Raw genomic sequence first — 19,675 nt, 5'->3', positions numbered from 1 at the left:
TGTGAATACACTAAATACTCAATATTGGGACCTTCCAGGAAAATGAGCTGGGGACCCGCTTTCCAAGTCATGTTGGAACCAGGACCCCAAGGTCTTGGTGCCCCGGCCTGGTGTCAGGCCTGAGCCTCTGAAGTGGGAGAGCCGAGTTTAGGACATTGGACCAACAGAGACCTCCCAGGCCCACATAATATCAATCAGCGAGAGCTCTCCCAGAGATCGCCGTCTCACGCCGTCTCACGCTGTCTCACGCTAAGACCCAGCTTCACCCAAGGGCCAGCAAGCTCCAGTGCTGGACGTCCCATGGCAAATAACTAGCAAGACAGGAACACAACCCTACCCATTAGCAGAGAGGCTGCCTAAAATCATTCTGAGTTCACAGTCACCCCAAAACACACTACCGGAGGTGGCCCTGCCCACCAGAAAGACAAGATCCAGTCCCATCCACCAGAACACAGGCACCAGTCCCCTCCACCAGGAAGCCTACACAAGACACTGAACCAACCTCACCTATTGGGGGCAGACACCAAAAACAATGGGAACTATGAACCTGCAGCCTGTGAAAAGGAGACCCCAAACACAGTAAGTTAAACAAAATGAGAAGACACAGAAATATGCAGCCGATGAAGCAGCAACGTAAAAACCCACCAGACCAAACAAATGGAGAGGAAATAGGCAGTCTACCTGAAAAAGAATCCATAGTAATGATAGTAGAGATGATCCAAAATCTTGGAAATAGAATGGAGAAAATACAAGAAATGTTTAACAAGGACTTAGAAGAACTAAAGAGCAAACAAACAGTGATGGACAACAACAATAAATGAAATTAAAAATTCTCTAGAAGGAAACAATAGCAGAAAAACTGAGGCAGAAGAACAGATAAGTGACCTGGAAGATAAAATAGTGGAAATAACTACCACAGAGCAGAATAAAGAAAAAAGAGTGAAAAGAATAGAGGACAGTCTCCGAGACCTCTGGGACAACATTAAATGCACCAACATTCGAATTATAGGGGTCCCAGAAGAAGAAGAGAAAAAGAAAGGGTCTGAGAAAATATTTGAAGAGATTAGAGTTGAAAACTCCTCTAACATGGGAAAGGAAATAGTCAGTCAAGTCCAGGAAGCACAGCAAGCCCCAAACAGGATAAATCCAAGGAGAAACACACCAAGACATATATTAATCAAACTATCAAAAATTAAATACAAAGAAAACATATTAAAAGCAGCAAGGGAAAAGCAACAAATAACATACAAGAGAATCCCCATAAGGTTAACAGCTGATCTTTCAGCAGAAACTCTGCAAGCCAGAAGAGAGTGGCAGGACATAGTTAAAGTGATGAAAGGGAAAATCCTACAACCAACATTACTCTACCCAACAAGGATCTCATTCAGATTTGACGGAGAAATTAAAACCTTTACAGACAAGCAAAAGCTAAGAGAATTCAGCACCACCACACGAGATTTACAACGAATGCTAACGGAACTTTTCTAGGCAAGAAACACAAGAGAAGGAAAAGACCTACAAAAACAAACCCAAAACAATTAAGAATATGGTAATAGGAACATACATATTGATAATTACCTTAAATGTAAATGGATTAAATGCTCCAACCCAAAGACATAGACTGGCTGAATGGATGCAAAAATAAGACCCATATATATGCTGTCTACAAAAGACCCAATTCAGGGCTTCCCTGGTAGCACAGTGGTTGAGAGTCTGCCTGCCAATGCAGGGGACACAGGTGGGTGCCCCAGTCCAGGAAGATCGCACGTGCTGCGGAGTGGCTGGGCCCGTGAGCCATGGCCGCTGAGCCTGTGCGTCCGGAGCCTGTGCTCCACAACAGGAGAGGCCACAACAGTGAGAGGCCCGCGTACCGCAAAAAAAAAAAAAAAAGAGAGACCCAATTCAGACCTAGGGACACATACAGACTGAAAGTGAGGGGATGGAAAAAGATATTCCATGCAAATGGCAATCAAAAGAAAGCTGGAGTAGCAATTCTCATATCAGACAAGACAGACTTTAAAATAAAGACTATTACAAGAGACAAAGAAGGACACTACATAACGATCAGGGATCAATCCAAGAAGAAGATATAACAGTTGTAAATATTTATGCACCCAACATAGGAGCACCTCAATACATAAGGCAAATGCTAACAGCCATAAAAGGGGAAATCAACAGTAACACAGTAATTGTAGGTGACTTTAACACCCCACTTTACCAATGGACAGATCATCCAAAATGAAAATAAATAAGGAAACACAGGGGCTTCCCTGCTGGCACAGTGGTTGAGAGTCCACCTGCTGATGCAGGGGACATGGGTTCGTGCCCCGGTCCGGGAAGATCCCACATGCCACGGAACGGCTGGGCCCGTGAGCCATGGCCGCTGAGCCTGCGTGTCCAGAGCCTGTGCTCTGCCATGGGAGAGGCCATAGCAGTGAGAGGCCTGCGTACCACAAAAAAAAAAAAAAAAAAAAATCTTCCAACAAACAAAAGCCCAGGACCAAATGGCTTCACAGGCAAACTCTATCAAACTTTTAGAGAAGAGCTAACACCTATACTTCTCAAACTCTTCCAAAATATAGCAGAGGGAGGAACACTCCCCCCCAAACTCATTCTACAAGGCCACCATCACCCTGATACCAAAACCAGACAAAGATGTCACAAACAGAGAAAACTACAGGCCAATATCACTGATGAACATAGATGCAAAAATCCTCAACAAATACTAGCAAATAGAATCCAACAGCACATTAAGGATCATAAACCACGATCAAGTGGGTTTATCCCAGGAATGCAAGGATTCTTCAATATACGCAAATCAATCAATGTGATACACCATATTAACAAACTGAAGGATAAAAACCATATGATCATCTCAATAGATGCAGAAAAAGATTTCAACAAAATTCAACACCCATTTATGATAAAAACTTTCCAGAATGTAAGCCTAGAGGGAACTTACTTCAACATAATAAAGGCCATATATGACAAACTCACAGCCAACATCGTTCTCAGTGGTGAAAAACTCAAGCCATTTTCTCTAAGGTCAGGAACAAGACAAGGTTGCCCACTCTCACCACTATTATTCAACATAGTTTTGGAAGTTTCAGCCACAGCCATCAGAGAAGAAAAAGAAATAAAAGGAATCCAAATTGGAAAAGAAGAAGTAAAGCTGTCACTGTTTGCAGATGACATGATACTATACATAGAAAATACTAAAGGTGCTACTAGAGAACTACTAGAGGTAATTGATGAATTTGGTAAAGTAGCAGGATACAGAATTAATGCACAGAAATCTCTTGCATTCCTATACACTAATGATGAAAAATCTGAAAGAAAAATTAAGGAAACACTCCCATTTACCATTGCAACAAAAAGAATAAAATACCTAGGAATAAACCTACCTAAGGCAAAAAAAGACCTGTATGCAGAAAACTATAAGACACTGATGAAAGAAATTAAAGACGATACAAACAGATGGAGAGATATACCATGTTCTTGGATTGGAAGAATCAACATTGTGAAAATGACTATACTACCCAAAGCAATCTACAGATTCAATGCAGTCTCTATCAAACTACCAATGGCATTTTTCACAGAGCTAGAACAAAAAATTTCATGATTTGTATGGAAACACAAAAGACCTTGAACAGCCAAATCAATCTTGAGAATGAAAAAAGGAGCTGGAGGAATCAGGCCCTGAGACTTCAGACTATATTACAAAGCTACAGTAATCAAGACAGTATGGTACTGGCACAAAAACAGAAATATAGATCAATGGAACAGGATAGAAAGCCCAGAGATAAACCCATGCACATATGGTCACCTTATCTTTGATAAATGAGGCAAGAATATACAATGGAGAAAAGACAGCCTCTTCAATAAGTGGTGCTGGGAAAACTGGACAGCTACATGTAAAAGAATGAAATTAGAACACTCCCTAACACCATACACAAAAATAAACTCCAAATGGATTAAAGACCTAAATGTAAGGCCAGACAGTATAAAACTCTTAGAGGAAAACAGGCAGAACACTGTATGACATCAATCACAGCAAGATCCTTTTTGGTCCACCTCCTAGAGAAACGGAAATAAAAACAAAAATAAACAAATGGGACCTAATGAAACTTAAAAGCTTTTGCACAGCAAGGAAACCATAAAGAAGATGAAAAGACAGCCCTCAGAATGGGAGAAAATATTTGCAAATGAAGCAACTGACAAAGGGCAGCTCATGCAGCTCAATATCAAAAAAACAAACAACCCAATCCAAATATGGGCAGAAGACCTAAATAGACATTTCTCCAAAGAAGATATACAGATGGCCAACAAACACATGAAAGGATGCTCAACATCACTAATCATTAGAGAAATGCAAATCAAAACTACAATGAGGTATCATCTCACACCAGTCAGAATAGTCATCATCAAAAAATCTACAAACAATAAATGCTGGAGAGGGTGTGGAGAAAAGGGAACCCTCTCGCACTGTTGGTGGGAATGTAAATTGATACAGCCACTATGGAGAACGGTATGGTGGTTCCTTAAAAAACTAAAGATAGAACTACCATATGACTCAGCAATCCCACTACTGGGCATATACGCTGAGAAAACCATAATTCAAAAGGAGTCATGTACCACAATGTTCATTGCAGCTCAGTTTACAATAGCCAGGACATGGAAGCAACCTAAGTGTCCATCAACAGATGAATGGATAAAGAAGATGTGGCACATATATACAATGGAATATTACTCAGCCATGAAAAGAAATGAAACTGAATTATTTGTAGTGAGGTGGATGGACCTAGAGTCTGTCATACAGAGTGAAGTAAGTCAGAAAGAAAAAAACAAATACCGTATGCTTACACATATATATGGATATATGGAATGTAAAAAAAAAAAAAGGTTCTGATGAACCTAGGGTGAGGACAGGAATAAAGATGCAGATGCAGAGAATGGACTTGAGGATGTGGGGAGGGGGAAGGGTAAGCTGGGACGAAGTGAGAGAGCAGCATTGACATATATACACTACCAAATGTAAAACAGCTAGCTAGTGGGAAGCAGCTGCATAGCACAGGGAGATCAGCTCAGTGCTTTGTGACCACCTACAGGGGTGGGATAGGGAGGGTGGGAGGGAGACGCAAGAGGGAGGGTATATGGGAATATATATATACGTATAGCTGATTCACTTCGTCATACACCAGAAACTAAGACAACATTGTAAAGCAATTATACTCCAATACCAATAAAGATGTTAAAAAAAAAGTTATCATATATTCACCACCTATTCAGCACCCTGGACCCCCATGGAACCCTGTCAACCCTGATCTTTTTAACGTCTGTATAATTTTGTCCTTTTCAGAATGTAATATAAATCAGATCATATAATATGAAAACTTATTCAGAGTGGCTTCTTTACTCTGTGTCTTAGGTGGCTTGAAAGTTATTTTTTGTTATTATTAAATAGTATCTCATCATGTGGTTGTAGCACAGATTGGTTGCATACTTTCCTATTTTGAAAGTCATTTTGAACCTTTCTTGTTTTGGATGAACATGAATAAAGTTGATGTTAACATTTGAAAAACAATAAAATAATGAGCGCAGAAGCACTCAGTAAATGGCAAGAGGCTTTATACATAAAATATGTTATCAGTGGATACATGTATATGTATAACAGATTCACTTTGCTGTACACCTGAAACTAACACAACATTGTAAATCAACTATACTCCAATAATTTTTTTTTTAAAGTTGTCAATTTTCTAGGAGTGTTCTTGATGTAGAAATAAGTGCATCATGTTTCTTCACCTAAATATATTTCACTAAAAGATGAAAACAGGAAAAAAATAGTGTACAAAAAAAATTCATTTAAAGGTGGATTATTTAGATAATTCAAAAAAACAAGAATCATAGGTTAAATGACAAAATTAAATATCCTACACATTAAAAGTGAAAAAATATAGTGTGTCCATTTTATTTTTTCTCTATTACAAAAAATTAGATTTATGTGCGGATTTTCCCCCAACTTAATTTGAATAACTTCAAACCTATAAAAAATTTAAACTGTATACAGTGAACAACCTTACGTCTTTCATCTAGATTTCCTAATTGTTAATTTTGCCTAATTTTGTCACATTTGTCTCCCCAATTATTAACATCTTGCCACACTTATTTTATTTTAACTTATTGCCACATCTCTTTCTCTTTCTCATGTTGGGCTCTCTGCCTTTCTTTCCCATTTGAAAGTATATTGCAGACAGAATGACACTTCACTTCAAGAACCTCAGCAAATATCCCCTAAGAACTAGGACATTCTACATAACCATGCTATAACACTCCAGATATTTAACATTGGTACCATAACACAATCTAATACAAAGCCACATTTCCCAATTGCCTCAAATTTCCCAATTGTCCATTTAAGCCGCTTTTTCATTCTTTGATGCAGGTTCCAAACAACATTCACACATAAAGCTTAGTTATCATGTATCTGTATTGTAGAACTGCTCTACTACTTTTACTTTCATGATATAGTTGGAACCTCCATAGCCATGCATTCAACCATCCATGGATTCAACCAACTGTGGATCAAAAATATTCCCCCCAATTCCAGAAATTTCCAAAAAGCAAAACTTGAATTTGCCACGTACTGGTGACTGTTTACATAGCGCTTGCATCGTGTTTACAATTATTTACATAGCATTTACATTGTATTTGGTATTATAAGTAATCTAGAGATGATTTTAAATATGCAGGAGGACGTACATAGGTAATATGCAAATGCTACACTGTTTTATGTAAGGGACTTGAGCATCTGCAGATTTTGGTATCTGAGGGGTTGCTGGAACCAATCCTGCACTGATACCAACAGACACCTGCACTGCTTTGTTTAAGAGTCCAGAGCAGGTTTTTTGTTGTTGCTGTTGTTGTTTTAGGTATTACTTTTATTTATTTATTTGGTGGCACCAGATCTTAGTTGCCCCTCACCAGCTCCTTAGTTGTGGCATGTGAACTCTTAGTTGTGGCATGCATGTGGGATCTAGTTCCCTGGCCAGGGATGGAACCCGGGCCCCCTGCATTGGGAGCACAGAGTCTTAACCACTGCACCACCAGGGAAGTCCCCAGAGCAGTTATTTTGTGCAATGTCCTACAATCAGATTTGTCTGATTGTTTTCTCATGATGAGATTAAGGTTAAACATTCTTGGCAATTTGGCAGGTGATGTATCCTCCGGTACATCAGATCAGAAGGTACAGGTCTCCATTGTAAGATAACTCCATTATAAGATTTTTTTTAAAGACAAAAACTCATTCATTTTACATATAACATTAGCTTTGGGTTAATATAACCCCTCTTTACAAGTGTCCACAGAAGGTGGGAGCAGGGTGGAAAAGACACTGGCATGAGAACTGAGGTTTAGTGCCAATTTGGTCAGTAATTAATTGTGGGGTCCCTAGGTAAAAATCTTAAAATCTTCATCTATTAAAGAGAGAGAAAAAGAGAGAGGGAGAGAGAGAGAGGAATGAGCCAGAAGATTTCTAAAGATCCTTTGAGTTCTAATATTCTATGACTATGAATCAACTTGTAATAGAGACAGAGGTGGGTTTGGGAGACTCTGCTCCTAATGCAGGGGGCCTGGGTTCCATCCCTGGCCAGGGAACTAGATCCCACATGCATGCTGCAACTAAGAGTTCACATGCCACAACTAAGGAGCTGGTGAGGGGCAACTAAGAGCACCAGTTCGGCCACATACCAGCTATGTGAACACGGACAAGCCATTTAATCTCTCTAAGGCTTGCAGAGATTTACCTCAGAGAATGCAGAAAAATTAAGGGATTATTGCATGTCAAAGTGCATTATAAACCATAAAAAAAAACTACCTAACTGGCGCGTATTATTTTATAATATCCAGTTTTTCTCTTTTTGCTCTAATTAGTTAATGAGAAAAGCAACCTAAAGTGACACAGACCTCATCAACTTTAAAACTAGGAAATGCCAGCGTTGTGTGTCATAATCTATTCATGGAATTTATAGAATAGTTTTATTCCATAAATGCTTATGCTTTGATGATTAATAATAGTGCCTAAAGTTACTCACTTGTACAGGCTAGTCCCGCCGAAGAGGATTGTCATTGTTCTTGGAATCCTAAATTTTGAGAGGGACAAAACAGTGAACACAGTGCATGAGAACGGTAACAAGTACTTACAAACTAAATTCCTTATTTAGTAATCAATTTTGTGTTGAGCCATCAGGACCCCCGGAGAGGATGGCAAACTGAGGCCAGCGCAGAAGGGAAGTTGTCCTGCTTGTTCAGTGAGATGGGCAGCCCTAGAATAGACTAATTCTCTTGAGCAAAGGCATGTTTTCCCGAGACAGCTAGTGGGACTTGTCACACAGGGCAGCCCTATTATATTCTTATAACCCTTTATACTCTTTATATTAACCGCCCCAGCGTTTCTTTCCGGCCTTCCAACAGAACTCGGGGAACCTAGTTAGTTCGTGCACAGTGGCCACATTTTTTCGATTATTCAGCAGAACCGATAAAGTATTTCCCTGGAAGAGGTTTAGGGCGCGCACACGCCCCTTGGTTTGCGTTGAGTGACGCGCGCACTATCTATGCCGAGAGTGCCCAGCGCACTGCTGTTGCTCAAGACTCGAGACACTTCCAGAAAATGGCTAACGAAGCGGTGGGGAACCGCGGCACGGCGGACGTTGGTGCCGTTGAACGCGCCTGACCTCCCAATCCATGCAAGGCGGGGGGGTGGTCGCACCGCCCAGGTGGCAGCGTCCGGCTCCGCAGCGCGCGCTGGGCGCCATCCCCCGCCTCCCGCCAGTGCGCACGCGCGCCCCTCATCCGGGTGCTGGTTGAGGCTGCAGGTTGCGCCGGGGTGGCGGACAGGGGGCGGGGCTAGTGGCTCATTGTGCGCAGCGCTGTGCGGCGCCGGCGGCCGGCGAGGCCTGACTTGAAGTTGGAGCTGCTGCCGCCGCCCTGCAGATCACTCGCTGCCTAGGCAGCGCGCTGTTCTTCTAAAATGGCTGCCGCTACCGGTGCTGTGGCAGCCTCGGCCGCTTCAGGTCAGGCGGAAGGTAAAAAGATCACCGATCTGCGGGTCATCGATCTCAAGTCCGAGCTGAAACGGCGGAACCTGGACATCACCGGAGTCAAGACTGTGCTCGTTTCCCGACTCAAGCAGGTGAGGCCCGGCTAGGTCCGGGAAGGCGAGCTTAGGCCGCGCCTCGGAGCCCCCACTTCCGCCGCAGCCCCCGTCCGCTCGCAGCCGCCGGGGCCCGCGGGGCGGCGAGGTGGGGAGGTCCCGGGCGGCGCCCGCGCGCGCGGGAGGGCGAGGACCCTCTCGCGGCGCCCCCGCCCCCGCGCGCCGGGCCTGGCCTGCGAGCGGCCCGCGAGCCGCCCGGGACCGGCCGCTGCAGCCCAGCGCACCCCTGCCTCCCCCGGGACGTCTCTGCCAGGCTGCGGACGGCCGGCGCGGCCTCCCAAGGGCGATCGTGGAGACCCGGGAGGCGCTCGGTCCCCAGCCTTTAGCGATGGTGAGCGCGTGCATTTCTTGGCCTCGTAGGGACTGGTTACTTTGGTGACTTCTGCGAAGTTACCATTTAATTGTGTCCAACCGTTTCCTCCCCATATCGGGGGGTAATTGGTAGTGGGAGTTGATGGGTGGGTAAGAGAAAGGGTTTGTTTTCCGCTGGGTTTTCAGTTTTTGCATTAGCGCAATAATCTTTTTCTTCCCTGATTATCTTTCTGGTTTGAGTGAGCGTTGGAATTGTAGTAGAGGAGAAATAAGTTTGTACTATAGAAATTAGGAAAGCTCCTTTTAGTTCTTTACTTTCGTAGCTAGCAACTTTGCTGCAATCGAGAATATTTAGACTTTTGTTCAGTATGATAATATGTGTTAGTTAATTTTCTCGACTGGGTAATATGTAAAACTCCATGTGATTTTGATACCTAATGATATTTCCTCCTGAAAGTTTCTCTCACTCGTGTAGTTTAATTGCTCCTTTGTGAGGTTGGTTTATGAAATGACTGGCAATTCTAATGTCTTGAGGCTTGAGGTTTGCTAATTTTTTTTTTCATTTCGTTTTTTAAAATAAGTTTAGATAGACTGTGTAGCATATTAACTTCTCTTTCTAATGTAGGCTATTGAAGAGGAAGGAGGCGATCCAGATAATATTGAATTAACTGTTTCAACTGATACTCCAAACAAGAAACCAACCAAAGGCAAAGGTTGTTACGAGTTATAAACATATTTTAAAATATATTTTGGTTATATAACTTGCCTCTGCTCTTGTGCCACTTGCCCTGTTTATATAGTGCTACTCTTTGCTATTTCCCTCTGGCACTCTGCCTTGTTGGGTCAAGGAAGAAAAGTTACTGTTGCCAGGCTTTGGGTGACTAGTAGCCCTTAAGATTTGGCTGAAGCTGACCTGAAAGTGAGACCAGTTCTTTCTTGCTTCTGAAAAAATTACAAAGTCAAGTTCCATAATATTTCTTCCTTCATAGTGTGAAGACCTGAAGAGTAAAATACGGTTTAACACATGTCTACCTTGCCCCACAATTGGCAGAGTATTGATGGAATTCCTACCAAATCTTTCACCTTGGCTCCTTGCTGTTTTCTCTAGTATATTAAAATTTTATAACCTTTGTGTTTAGTATTTTGTTTGATTTGGTGAACTTAATTTTGCATTTATGCCATTAAACATTCTAATTTTCAGTGAAATTCAAAAAGGCCTTTACCAATCATACTAACAAGGAAGGGAAAAAATCCATGACTAATTAGCTTAAAAATAAAAAGTTTTAAGTTATAGGGATATGTTAATGATTTCGATTTTATAACTTTTAAAGTAGGCCAGAATACATTTCTAGGATATGGTGATTTAATGAATAGGTAAAGGTTGTTTTAAATTAACATTTTAACAATATAAATGAGACTTAGATATATTTGAAAGGTTCTGGTAAGTGAAATACTTACTTGAATAATTACGGATTTCTCCCTCAGTCCTATAAGGACAATGTCAGAGGGTGGGCATGATGTGGGTATCTGGATCCTGGTACCTACATACAAGTTCCATGCAGCTGCAGCATTTTAAAAACCTAACACTCTTTACTGCTTTAAGTGATCCTAAATGCTACTCTGCTGTAGACCAGATTGATGGAACTAGAGTAAAATGGTTGAATGGATTAACCTTGAAAAGAAGGAAATAGTCAAGTTTGATCTTAAGCAATCTGCATGAGTATTGGGACCAGGCACATCCTGATGCCATCTCACTGAGAGTTTTTGTAGGTTTGCAAGAGTGCCCTATTTGTGCCAAAGGAAATTGAAAAGGGCAAAGAAGCATTTTCTGGATGGGATGGGAATGGCAGAGGTAGAAATGGTGTTTAGAGGAGTAACAAAGTTATCTTGAAAATCTGTGGCTTTTAATGTAATTCTTAATTCAGTGTATCACTTTGAGAGATACATTTCCCTGTGTTAGAGAAGCTTGTGTTGAGAAGCCTCTGCTGACAAACTCAGAGGCAATTTCAAAATGAGGAAGCATAAAAAATTCAGAAATAAGTACATCAGGAATTAACCATGTTTCTTATTGTGATTTCTTATAATGATTTTGATTCATGTCATTTATTTAGCATATTGTGGTAGTTTGATAGATGTTATGTATTAATCATGGTCCCAAATTTATATTTAAGCTGATTACTGATTTTAGCATGTAAAGTAAATCTCATTTGATTTATTCATTCTCACCTACTTTTAATTTCTCTGTGTATCCCTTTCTTTTTTAGTCATTAGGAACTTCACTCATCCTACCTTTAGCAATAAATTCAGCAATATACCGTTTTAAGAAGTTTTTCAGTATACACATGTATATGTGTATGTATGTATGTGTGTGTATATATATATATAAAAGTATGTTAATTTTTTCCTCTTATATGGATTATAAGGATACTTGAAATTTAATTTTTCCATAACTCTGATGTTAAGGTATCTTGTAGTATTTAGTCAGGAGTCGTAACATTAATTGTGTGTCTGCAGCACACTACAACTGAGTACTTCATGAGACTCATTCTGGGACATGTGTGATGAATAGCTCTTGTCTCCTTGAGTTCCATTTATCATTGTTCTGAAAGTCCTGTGAATGAGAAAGAACATAATGTAAATCTCAAACTAAGAACCTAGTTTGAATTAATTTACAGTTAAGATGCTTATAAGTAAGATGATTTTAAATTAAGTTTAAAAATAATTTTTAGACATCAAATTTGAATAGGGAAACTTTAAAAAATATTAATAATTAACAGATTTTTAAAACTAAGGATTCAAGAAATTAAATAGTATTGTAATATGATGTTCTTTTTGTCACATCTTGTTTCACTTAGCAGTATCTATCTTAAAAGTAATTGCATCTTAGTCATACTAATTTTCCTTCAATGGGTATACTTCCTTTTTATAAAATTGGAAAATTTACTAGACCATCTGTAAGGGTCTCTTAATTCTGAAATTTAATAATTATATGTAGCTAGGAGCCAGAAGAAAAATTCTTTTTTTAGCTAAAATAGATGTATAAGGAAGGAACAGGAAAACTCATAGGTCCTCAGTCAGTATGGATATCTTTAGCTGGGAATACTAGAAAAGGATAAGAATAAAGAAAGGGATTACTTAGAGGCAGTCATGTAGACAACAGCAAGACACCACGTTTAATAGCTTGTTAGGCAAAATAAATAATTCTTTTGATGATGTGGCTTAATGTAGCAATAAAATTAAATGATGTTGAATGATAAGGCAAGAGAAGCTTCATGGGTCTTGAAAAGTTACTTAGGTGAAATATTAAGTTCGTTCTCTTATAAGTGCAGGGTCACTATTTCTCAAACAATTTTTTTGTGTTAAAATGATTATGTTTTGACAGATTAGAGGAAAAGGAATCTGCATTCTTAAGTATATTGTAGAATATTTTTAAAAATGCTGTTATTACAAGCACAAACTCACAAACTTGTAACAAATGTTGATAATGTTATAGCGGGTCCTAATATTTATGGTTAACATATTTGTAAAATCTATTTGCATAGAGTTAGTGGGGTGAAGTTTTAAGCTTAGATTGGTTCTCACTTCTGAGTCTTTGCTATTCTCTTTGCTATGAAATTTTTAATAAGTAACCTAGAAGAGCGCTTCACCAGTGAGAGTTACTGTCATCATTTGGGTGTGTGTTAAGAAAGTGGTTAAACAGGTAGAGCTAACTCCTCATTAGCTTCTTTTAGAGATTATAGATGTAAACTTTCTTTCGGTTCACCTGTAAACAGCATATCATTCTTTTGGATATTCAACCTTTCGAGTCACCTCTAAACTTCAGCCAAAGCTACTTTAAGTAGTTAATCAGTGCAATATTCAGAAGTATATGTAATCAGTACTTACCGAATTGAAACTCACTTACAGTACTTGCAGGTTTAAAAAAGATTCAAACTGCTATATAAAATCTGTTTTGTTCCCACTATAGAAACAAGTATATTTTCGGGTTGCAGGTTTATCCAAACATAATGCCTGATTATGTGTGGAAAGTACCACACTCAGTATAATTAATTACATGTTTACTGTGTAAAGCTTTCTAAAATTTGTATGCCAAATAAGAATATAGTAATCAACCACATAAAATGAATTTCATATAATTTAGTGTCATAGTGCACTGTAATGCTTGCTTTTTTTTTAAACTGTTGTATGTTTGGATGTTAAGGAAACTTTAATCAGAACTGTGGCATTGAGAAACATTTTGGGGACAAAATTGTCATAAATCTTTTTTGGGTACCCACTGGGCTAGAAGCTTTGTGGGGGTGAGGACATAGTCTTTTATTTACATTAATCTCTGTAATGCCTAGCATATTGCCTGGCACATAACAGGTTTGTTGAATGAATACTGAGGGCCATATGATGACTTTCTTAACAACTGCTTTTAAAAATATTTCTTTTGGTGCTTATTTTAATTGCATATTTCTTTGTAGGCAGCAGTCAATCAGAGATTAATAGTCTTTACTATTTTCCAAACAGTTTTTCTTTTTAAGGTGCTTTTCTCAACAGCACTAGTGGCTTCTCCTTAAACACTGATTGTGAAATGTACTTTTAGAGTATGTGAATCATGGCACTCGCCTTTTATCCCTCACCAAGTTGTTGCTGTGTTGGAAAGCCTCATAACTTTTGCTGGAATATTGTCCAGCCTCAGAAGTTGTGTATGTCATTTTCATTTCACAAAATCAGGCCCTTTTACCTCAGCCATTAAAACCTGCATTTGACTTATGCAGTTGTATATGGTGGATTATGTTTATCATCAAAGCACTTTTGTACTTTTTTCAGCTATTTTATTGTGTCAAATATGGTGTGTGTCAAGGATCCTGGTGGGGAGATAGATAAAGTTTTCTAGTACTTTATGACAGTGTCTTTCTCCCATGTCATTCATCTCCTAGGCATTTTGAATTAAGGACAGAAGACTTCAGACTTTTTCTTCTCTTTCATGAACTCATGTAAAATAAAGTGAGAATTGTCCAAGAATTAGAGGAAAAAGCAGTCATTATTATCAGTTGGTGGCATCAGAAATGACTTTAATGAAGAGACTGAACAATGGCTTAGGGTTTAAGGCTGAAATTTGCTGATTTATTTCATCAACTATAAGTTAGTTCTCACACATTACAATAAAAGGGCCTCGGTGTGGTGCAATTCTGGGAGTTAACCATTCACACCATAAACTCCACAGCCCGAGTTAGCCTTATGTGGCAGTTCTGGTAACCTGGAATAGTAGTTTGTATTATGGCTTTACAGAATTGTTTTCCAGATTATAAAAGTGAAATGTTTTCATTTTAAAAATTAGATAATCCAGAAAAGTACAAAAAAGTGAAAATTGCCTGTAATTCCACCACTCGGATTTTATCACAGATAACAAGATCTAAGGTATATACGTACATGTGCATGTACTCATAGGAGGTTTATGTTTAAGGTTTTTTTTTTTTTCTAACCTTGTTGAGAATTAATACCGGTTCATACCTACTCAAGGTGTTTTATTGAAGCTAGGTAGAATTTAAATTTTTTCTAGTCTGGAGAATCTGAAAACGGTAACCTTTTATGTGCTTCTCACTCCAACTTCTTCAGTTATGCTCAGTCTGCTCTACATTAGAGTCATTTGAGTTTTTAAAAATACAGATACCTGGGCTTCCCTGGTGGCGCAGTGGTTGAGAGTCCGCCTGCCGATGCAGGGGACCACGGGTTCGTGCCCCGGTCCGGGAAGATCCCACATGCCGCGGAGCGGCTGGGCCCGTGAGCCATGGCCGCTGAGCCTGCGCGTCCGGAGCCTGTGGTCTGCAACTGGAGAAGCCACAATGATGAGAGGCCAGCGTACCGCAAACAAAACAAAACAAAACAAAAAAATACAGATACCATGCTCCTGCCCCCCAGAGAGTTGGTTTTGGTTACTCTGTTGGGGGCCCAGGAATCAGTATTTTCTAAAAGTTCCCCAGGTGATTCGCATGCAGTTAGGGTTAAGAACCACTGGCTGCTCTAGATTACTGCTTAAAACTTAGCATCATTTTCATTCATCTCTTTCTGCCTGTCAGTTTGCAATTAGTTCTCTGTTACAGTTTTCAAAACACTTTCATATTGCTTTATTTGATGCTCACAATAATGCTGAGCTAAGCAGTGCTAGTTTCTTCTTATTGATAGGATAGAAAAGTAATCTGTTAAGAACTCAAGTTACATTCTTGCTGCCTTTTAAAGTCTTGTGCAAATGCTCACAAGTGTGTGTGGATGTTCAGTTTGGTTGTCTTTAGTGACACAGTTAAGAGATTTTAAAAAATATACATTTGGTGTGTTCCAGATTTATTTTATTATAGTGAGTATGAAATATCTTTATGGTAGATTTTTAAAAAATAATAAAATGACCTATTGGATGGCTGCTATGTTTAGGACAGTGTGCAAAGCCTTTTAGAAAACTGATTTCATTAGTGAAATACCATTTTAATAGAAGAGAGACTAAAACACATATGCAAATGGTTAACACAAGGCATAGTACGTGATTATTTTAAGATTTCATACAGTTGAGGAGAGGTTGTTGCTGGAATCATCAGTGTTGTTCAGTTTGGCCTGGTCTCTGAGTCTTCCCCCCTCTTATCCAACAGAAATTTTATGACTGAACATTTTCTAACGTTTCATAGCTTCTGTAAATGTTTAGGGGAAAAGTTACTCAGCCACAAAATTTTTTTGGCAAAATTACTTTAAAATCTACTTGTTAAGTGGATTTTTTGTTTCATTTTGTTTCTGGAGGTATTTCTGAACTTGAAAAGGAAAATTACCAAACCTTGTAAGGACCAGTTTGCCTTTGAAGAAGAAAACCAAATTGCCATCCAAAATTCTTTATTGTTAATTCTGAAATACAAACATTCTGAAAATGAAGTTTTTTCTTAAGTTTGGTGGCAAAAGTGAGGCTACTTATAGTCTTGGTTTATCCTAATTGATGTTAATATTCATATATTTCATTGCACAAATGTTTCCGTGATTGATTGAGAGAAGCTGTTCCAGAAGCCACTGGGAGGTTTAAATTAACACATGGTATAGACACTATTGTACTCTCTTAAAATCTGACAGTTCTGAAACATGTCTGGCCCCAGTGGTTTCACTAAGGATTTGTGGACCCATAAAAACAATGCTGCATAATTAAGGAGGTATTCTAGTGTTGTCTTCCTTTGGTGTATACATTTTTACTTTACCATTTTACTTTTGACCCTAAAATCATTGCAGTGAAATTTCAAAATAACTATATGTTACTACTATGATAGTTTGAGATGTGATAAGTAATTTTGCTTCCAGTTTTTATTTTGCTATTCAGACTATCTTTACGACTCAGTTTATTTTCTAGTTTTGTTCCTCAGAGCATTAAAGTTAGGCTTCCGACTACATTGCACTTTCAGTTAGCTTCCTCATCCTGGTGATGCTACTTTGCTTTGGACCAGTTCCCATTTCTGTGGTATATGCCAGATTCCCTGAAGGACAAAAGATTCATTTATTAGTTTGTTGTAGGAGCTTTCATAGCACAGGCTTAAATGGGATATGGGGTATAAACGATTACTGACTGTACAAAAATGTGCCTAAGCTGGTGGTGCTTGTTGAATTAAGTGGGATTTGATTTTTCTTTTAAGTTATTTCTTATCTGTGACATCATAAAAGTTAGGAGTCTGTCGATGTACTTTGTAACATCGTTAAAGTTGGAGTTTACAGTCCTTACTGACAGGATGGGGTTGCACATGATGCTAGTTTGACTGGCATGTCACGTCTTACCTTTGTCCCAGTGAGGGCTGATAGAAATTCTGAATAGAAATCCAGACCTTGTTTACTGCTAGCATCCAACCTATAACCTACACCATTATCAGTCAGGATATATATAATGCTTGAGTATCTACTTATTATATAGCATTGTACTAGGTTCTGGGCTGGATGATGAACATCATAGCTTTTTTTTTGTTTTTTTTTTTTTTTTTTTTTTTTGCAGTATGCGGGCCTCTCACTGTTGCGGCCTCTCCCGTTGCGGAGCATAGGCTCCGGACGCGCAGGCTCAGCGGCCATGGTTCACGGGCCCAGCCGCTCCGCGGCATGTGGGATCTTCCCGGAGCGGGGCATGAACCCGTGTCCCCTGCATTGGCAGGTGGACTCTCAACCACTGCGCCACCAGGGAAGCCCCATCATAGCTTTTTAAGATGTGAATTATTTTTGTATGGTGGAGGGGTGATACTTTTTTTCATAAAGGAAGAAATTACAGTATAGTTTCTAATTCATCATGTGTAAACAAGTGCAGAGTTACAGATCATGAGAGGAGTCAAAAACTAGTGTGTGAAATGTCAGTTTTCTTAAATATTATGTACCTATCAGGTTATTATTAAAGTTTCATCACTGTATGTTTGAAAATCTCCTCCTTGTGGTTTTTATGCTTACAAGCTTATGACACATTGTGTCCAGTGCTTTCATGTGCTACATCTGTTAAAAACAATAAGGGATAGCAAACTTGGACCTTTTTGTGTACCTCTGCCTCTTGTTGCCTGTTTGTCATGGGGCAAGTTACGTAATTTCTGTGACTCTCACATTTTAAAATTTTATGGATGTGGCTTGTGGAGCCTGTGTTCATGCTAAAAGAGATAACATTTTTAACAACTGGCACATTGTAGCTACTTGAACATCAATGGTTTTGTGGTTTTTGAGGAGTGGGAATAGGCCTGGGATTAAACTGAAGCACTACCGTTACTAACTTTGTAATCTGATTAACTTTTCAGCATTAGTTTCCTGTTTTGTAAAATGGGGCTAGTTAAGAGGATAAAATAAATGCATTAATACATATGAAGCATTTATCCTAGTGTCTGCACTGTGGAAGCTGCTTAAGCAGTGGTAGTGACTGCTGTTGTTTGTTTTGGTTGATGTAGTGTAATTTGGTTTTCCTTTAAGTAAACTAAGGCAAGTGAAACTCACCATGGATAGTGATGTAGCTTGTCATTATGATGAGGGCTGCCATTTCAAAGATGGTATCTGTAAATTGAGTTAATTAACCACTGCTTACTAGAATAATGTCTTTTAAGTAGGTCATAGTAAGATGAAGTGGAAAGAATTTAAGACTGGAAAAGAGAAGCCTTGGCTTCCAGTTCTGACAATGCCATTTACTAGCTTTGGGCAAAGCTGTATAACCTCGGGTTCGTTTTCTCTTTTGTAAAGTTGTGATTACCGGCCCTATGTACCATGGGGTGCTAGGAAAAATCAGTTGACCTTTTTTTTCTAAGTGCTTTGCGGGACTTCCCTGGTGGCGCAGTGGTTAAGAATCCACCTGCCAATGCAGGGGACACGCGTTTGAGCCCTGGTCTGGGAAGATTTCCCCATACTGCAGAGCGGTTAGGCACGTGAGCCACAACTGCTGAGCCTGCGCTCTAGAGCATGCGAGCCACAACTACTGAAGCCTGCACGCCTAGAGCCCGTGCTCCGCAACAAGAGAAGCCACTGCAGTGAGAAGCCCACACACTGCAACGAAGAGTAGCCCTCACTCGCCACAACTAGAGAAAGCCCGTGCACAGCAATGAAGACCCCATGCAGCCAAAAATAAAATATAATAAAATAAATTAAAAAAAATAAAGCGCTTTGCAAATTGTAAAGCATTTTATATTTGTGAAGAGTAAATAATATTTGCAAATGATCTGAAGGAGTTCACCCAAAAGCTCTACTCTATAGGTTATTTGGTGGTGTGTGTGTTGGGGGGTGGAATCCTATAGTTTTATTTTATTTATTTATTTAATTTATTTTTGGCTGCGTTGGGTCTTAGTTGCGGCATGCGGGATCTTCGTTGAGCCCTGTGGCTCTTCGTTGTGGTGCACGAGCTTCAGGGCCATGGGGTCTGTAGTTGTGGTGCATGGGCTCTGTAGTTTGTGACACGCGGGCTCTAGTTGAGGTGCGCCAGCTCAGTAGCTGTGGCGCGCCAGCTCAGTAGTTGTGGCATGTGGGCTTAGTTGCCCCGTGGCGTGTGGGGTCTTACTTCCCTGACCAGGGATCAAACCCTCGTCCCCTGCATTAGAAGGCAGATTCTTTACCACTGGACCACTAGGAAGTCCCAATCCTATAGTTTTAAAAAGCTTATTTCTTCTCAAAGGTAGCATCTTTAAAGTTTTTAGATTATGG

General features: G+C 39.6%; 2 protein-coding genes across 14 annotated transcripts in view; one reads left to right on the top strand and one right to left on the bottom strand.

Moving 5' to 3' along the window:
- The window catches only part of RNF111 (ring finger protein 111), a 111,143-nt gene extending 102,294 nt beyond the window's left edge, over positions 1 to 8,849 (bottom strand). The window contains exons 1-2 of the mRNA XM_033851743.2: positions 8,733 to 8,849; positions 8,094 to 8,141 (exon numbers count right to left, since the gene is read on the bottom strand). Of these exons, the coding sequence (XP_033707634.1) occupies positions 8,094 to 8,128 (35 nt within the window). The 5' untranslated portion in view covers positions 8,129 to 8,141; positions 8,733 to 8,849. The remainder of the gene's footprint in view (positions 1 to 8,093; positions 8,142 to 8,732) is intronic.
- Positions 8,850 to 8,922: 73 nt separating this feature from the next.
- Positions 8,923 to 19,675, top strand: part of SLTM (SAFB like transcription modulator) — a 44,771-nt gene continuing 34,018 nt past the window's right edge. For 4 of the 13 annotated variants that reach the window (XM_019947214.3, XM_019947207.3, XM_073801080.1 and 1 more), the window contains exons 1-2: positions 8,932 to 9,190; positions 10,149 to 10,236. In XM_019947214.3, coding sequence (XP_019802773.1) covers positions 9,029 to 9,190; positions 10,149 to 10,236 — 250 coding nt within the window. In that variant the 5' untranslated portion in view covers positions 8,932 to 9,028. Of the gene's footprint in view, positions 9,191 to 10,148; positions 10,237 to 19,675 lie in introns of all 13 variants that reach the window. The other 9 variants (XM_073801074.1, XM_073801072.1, XM_073801071.1 and 6 more) reach the window with 6 other exon arrangements.

This window comes from Tursiops truncatus, chromosome 2, assembly GCF_011762595.2.
Source record: "Tursiops truncatus isolate mTurTru1 chromosome 2, mTurTru1.mat.Y, whole genome shotgun sequence".
Lineage (NCBI taxonomy): Eukaryota > Metazoa > Chordata > Mammalia > Artiodactyla > Delphinidae > Tursiops > Tursiops truncatus.
Note: the sequence above shows the minus strand (reverse complement) of the source record. Positions and strands in the feature narration are given on the sequence as shown.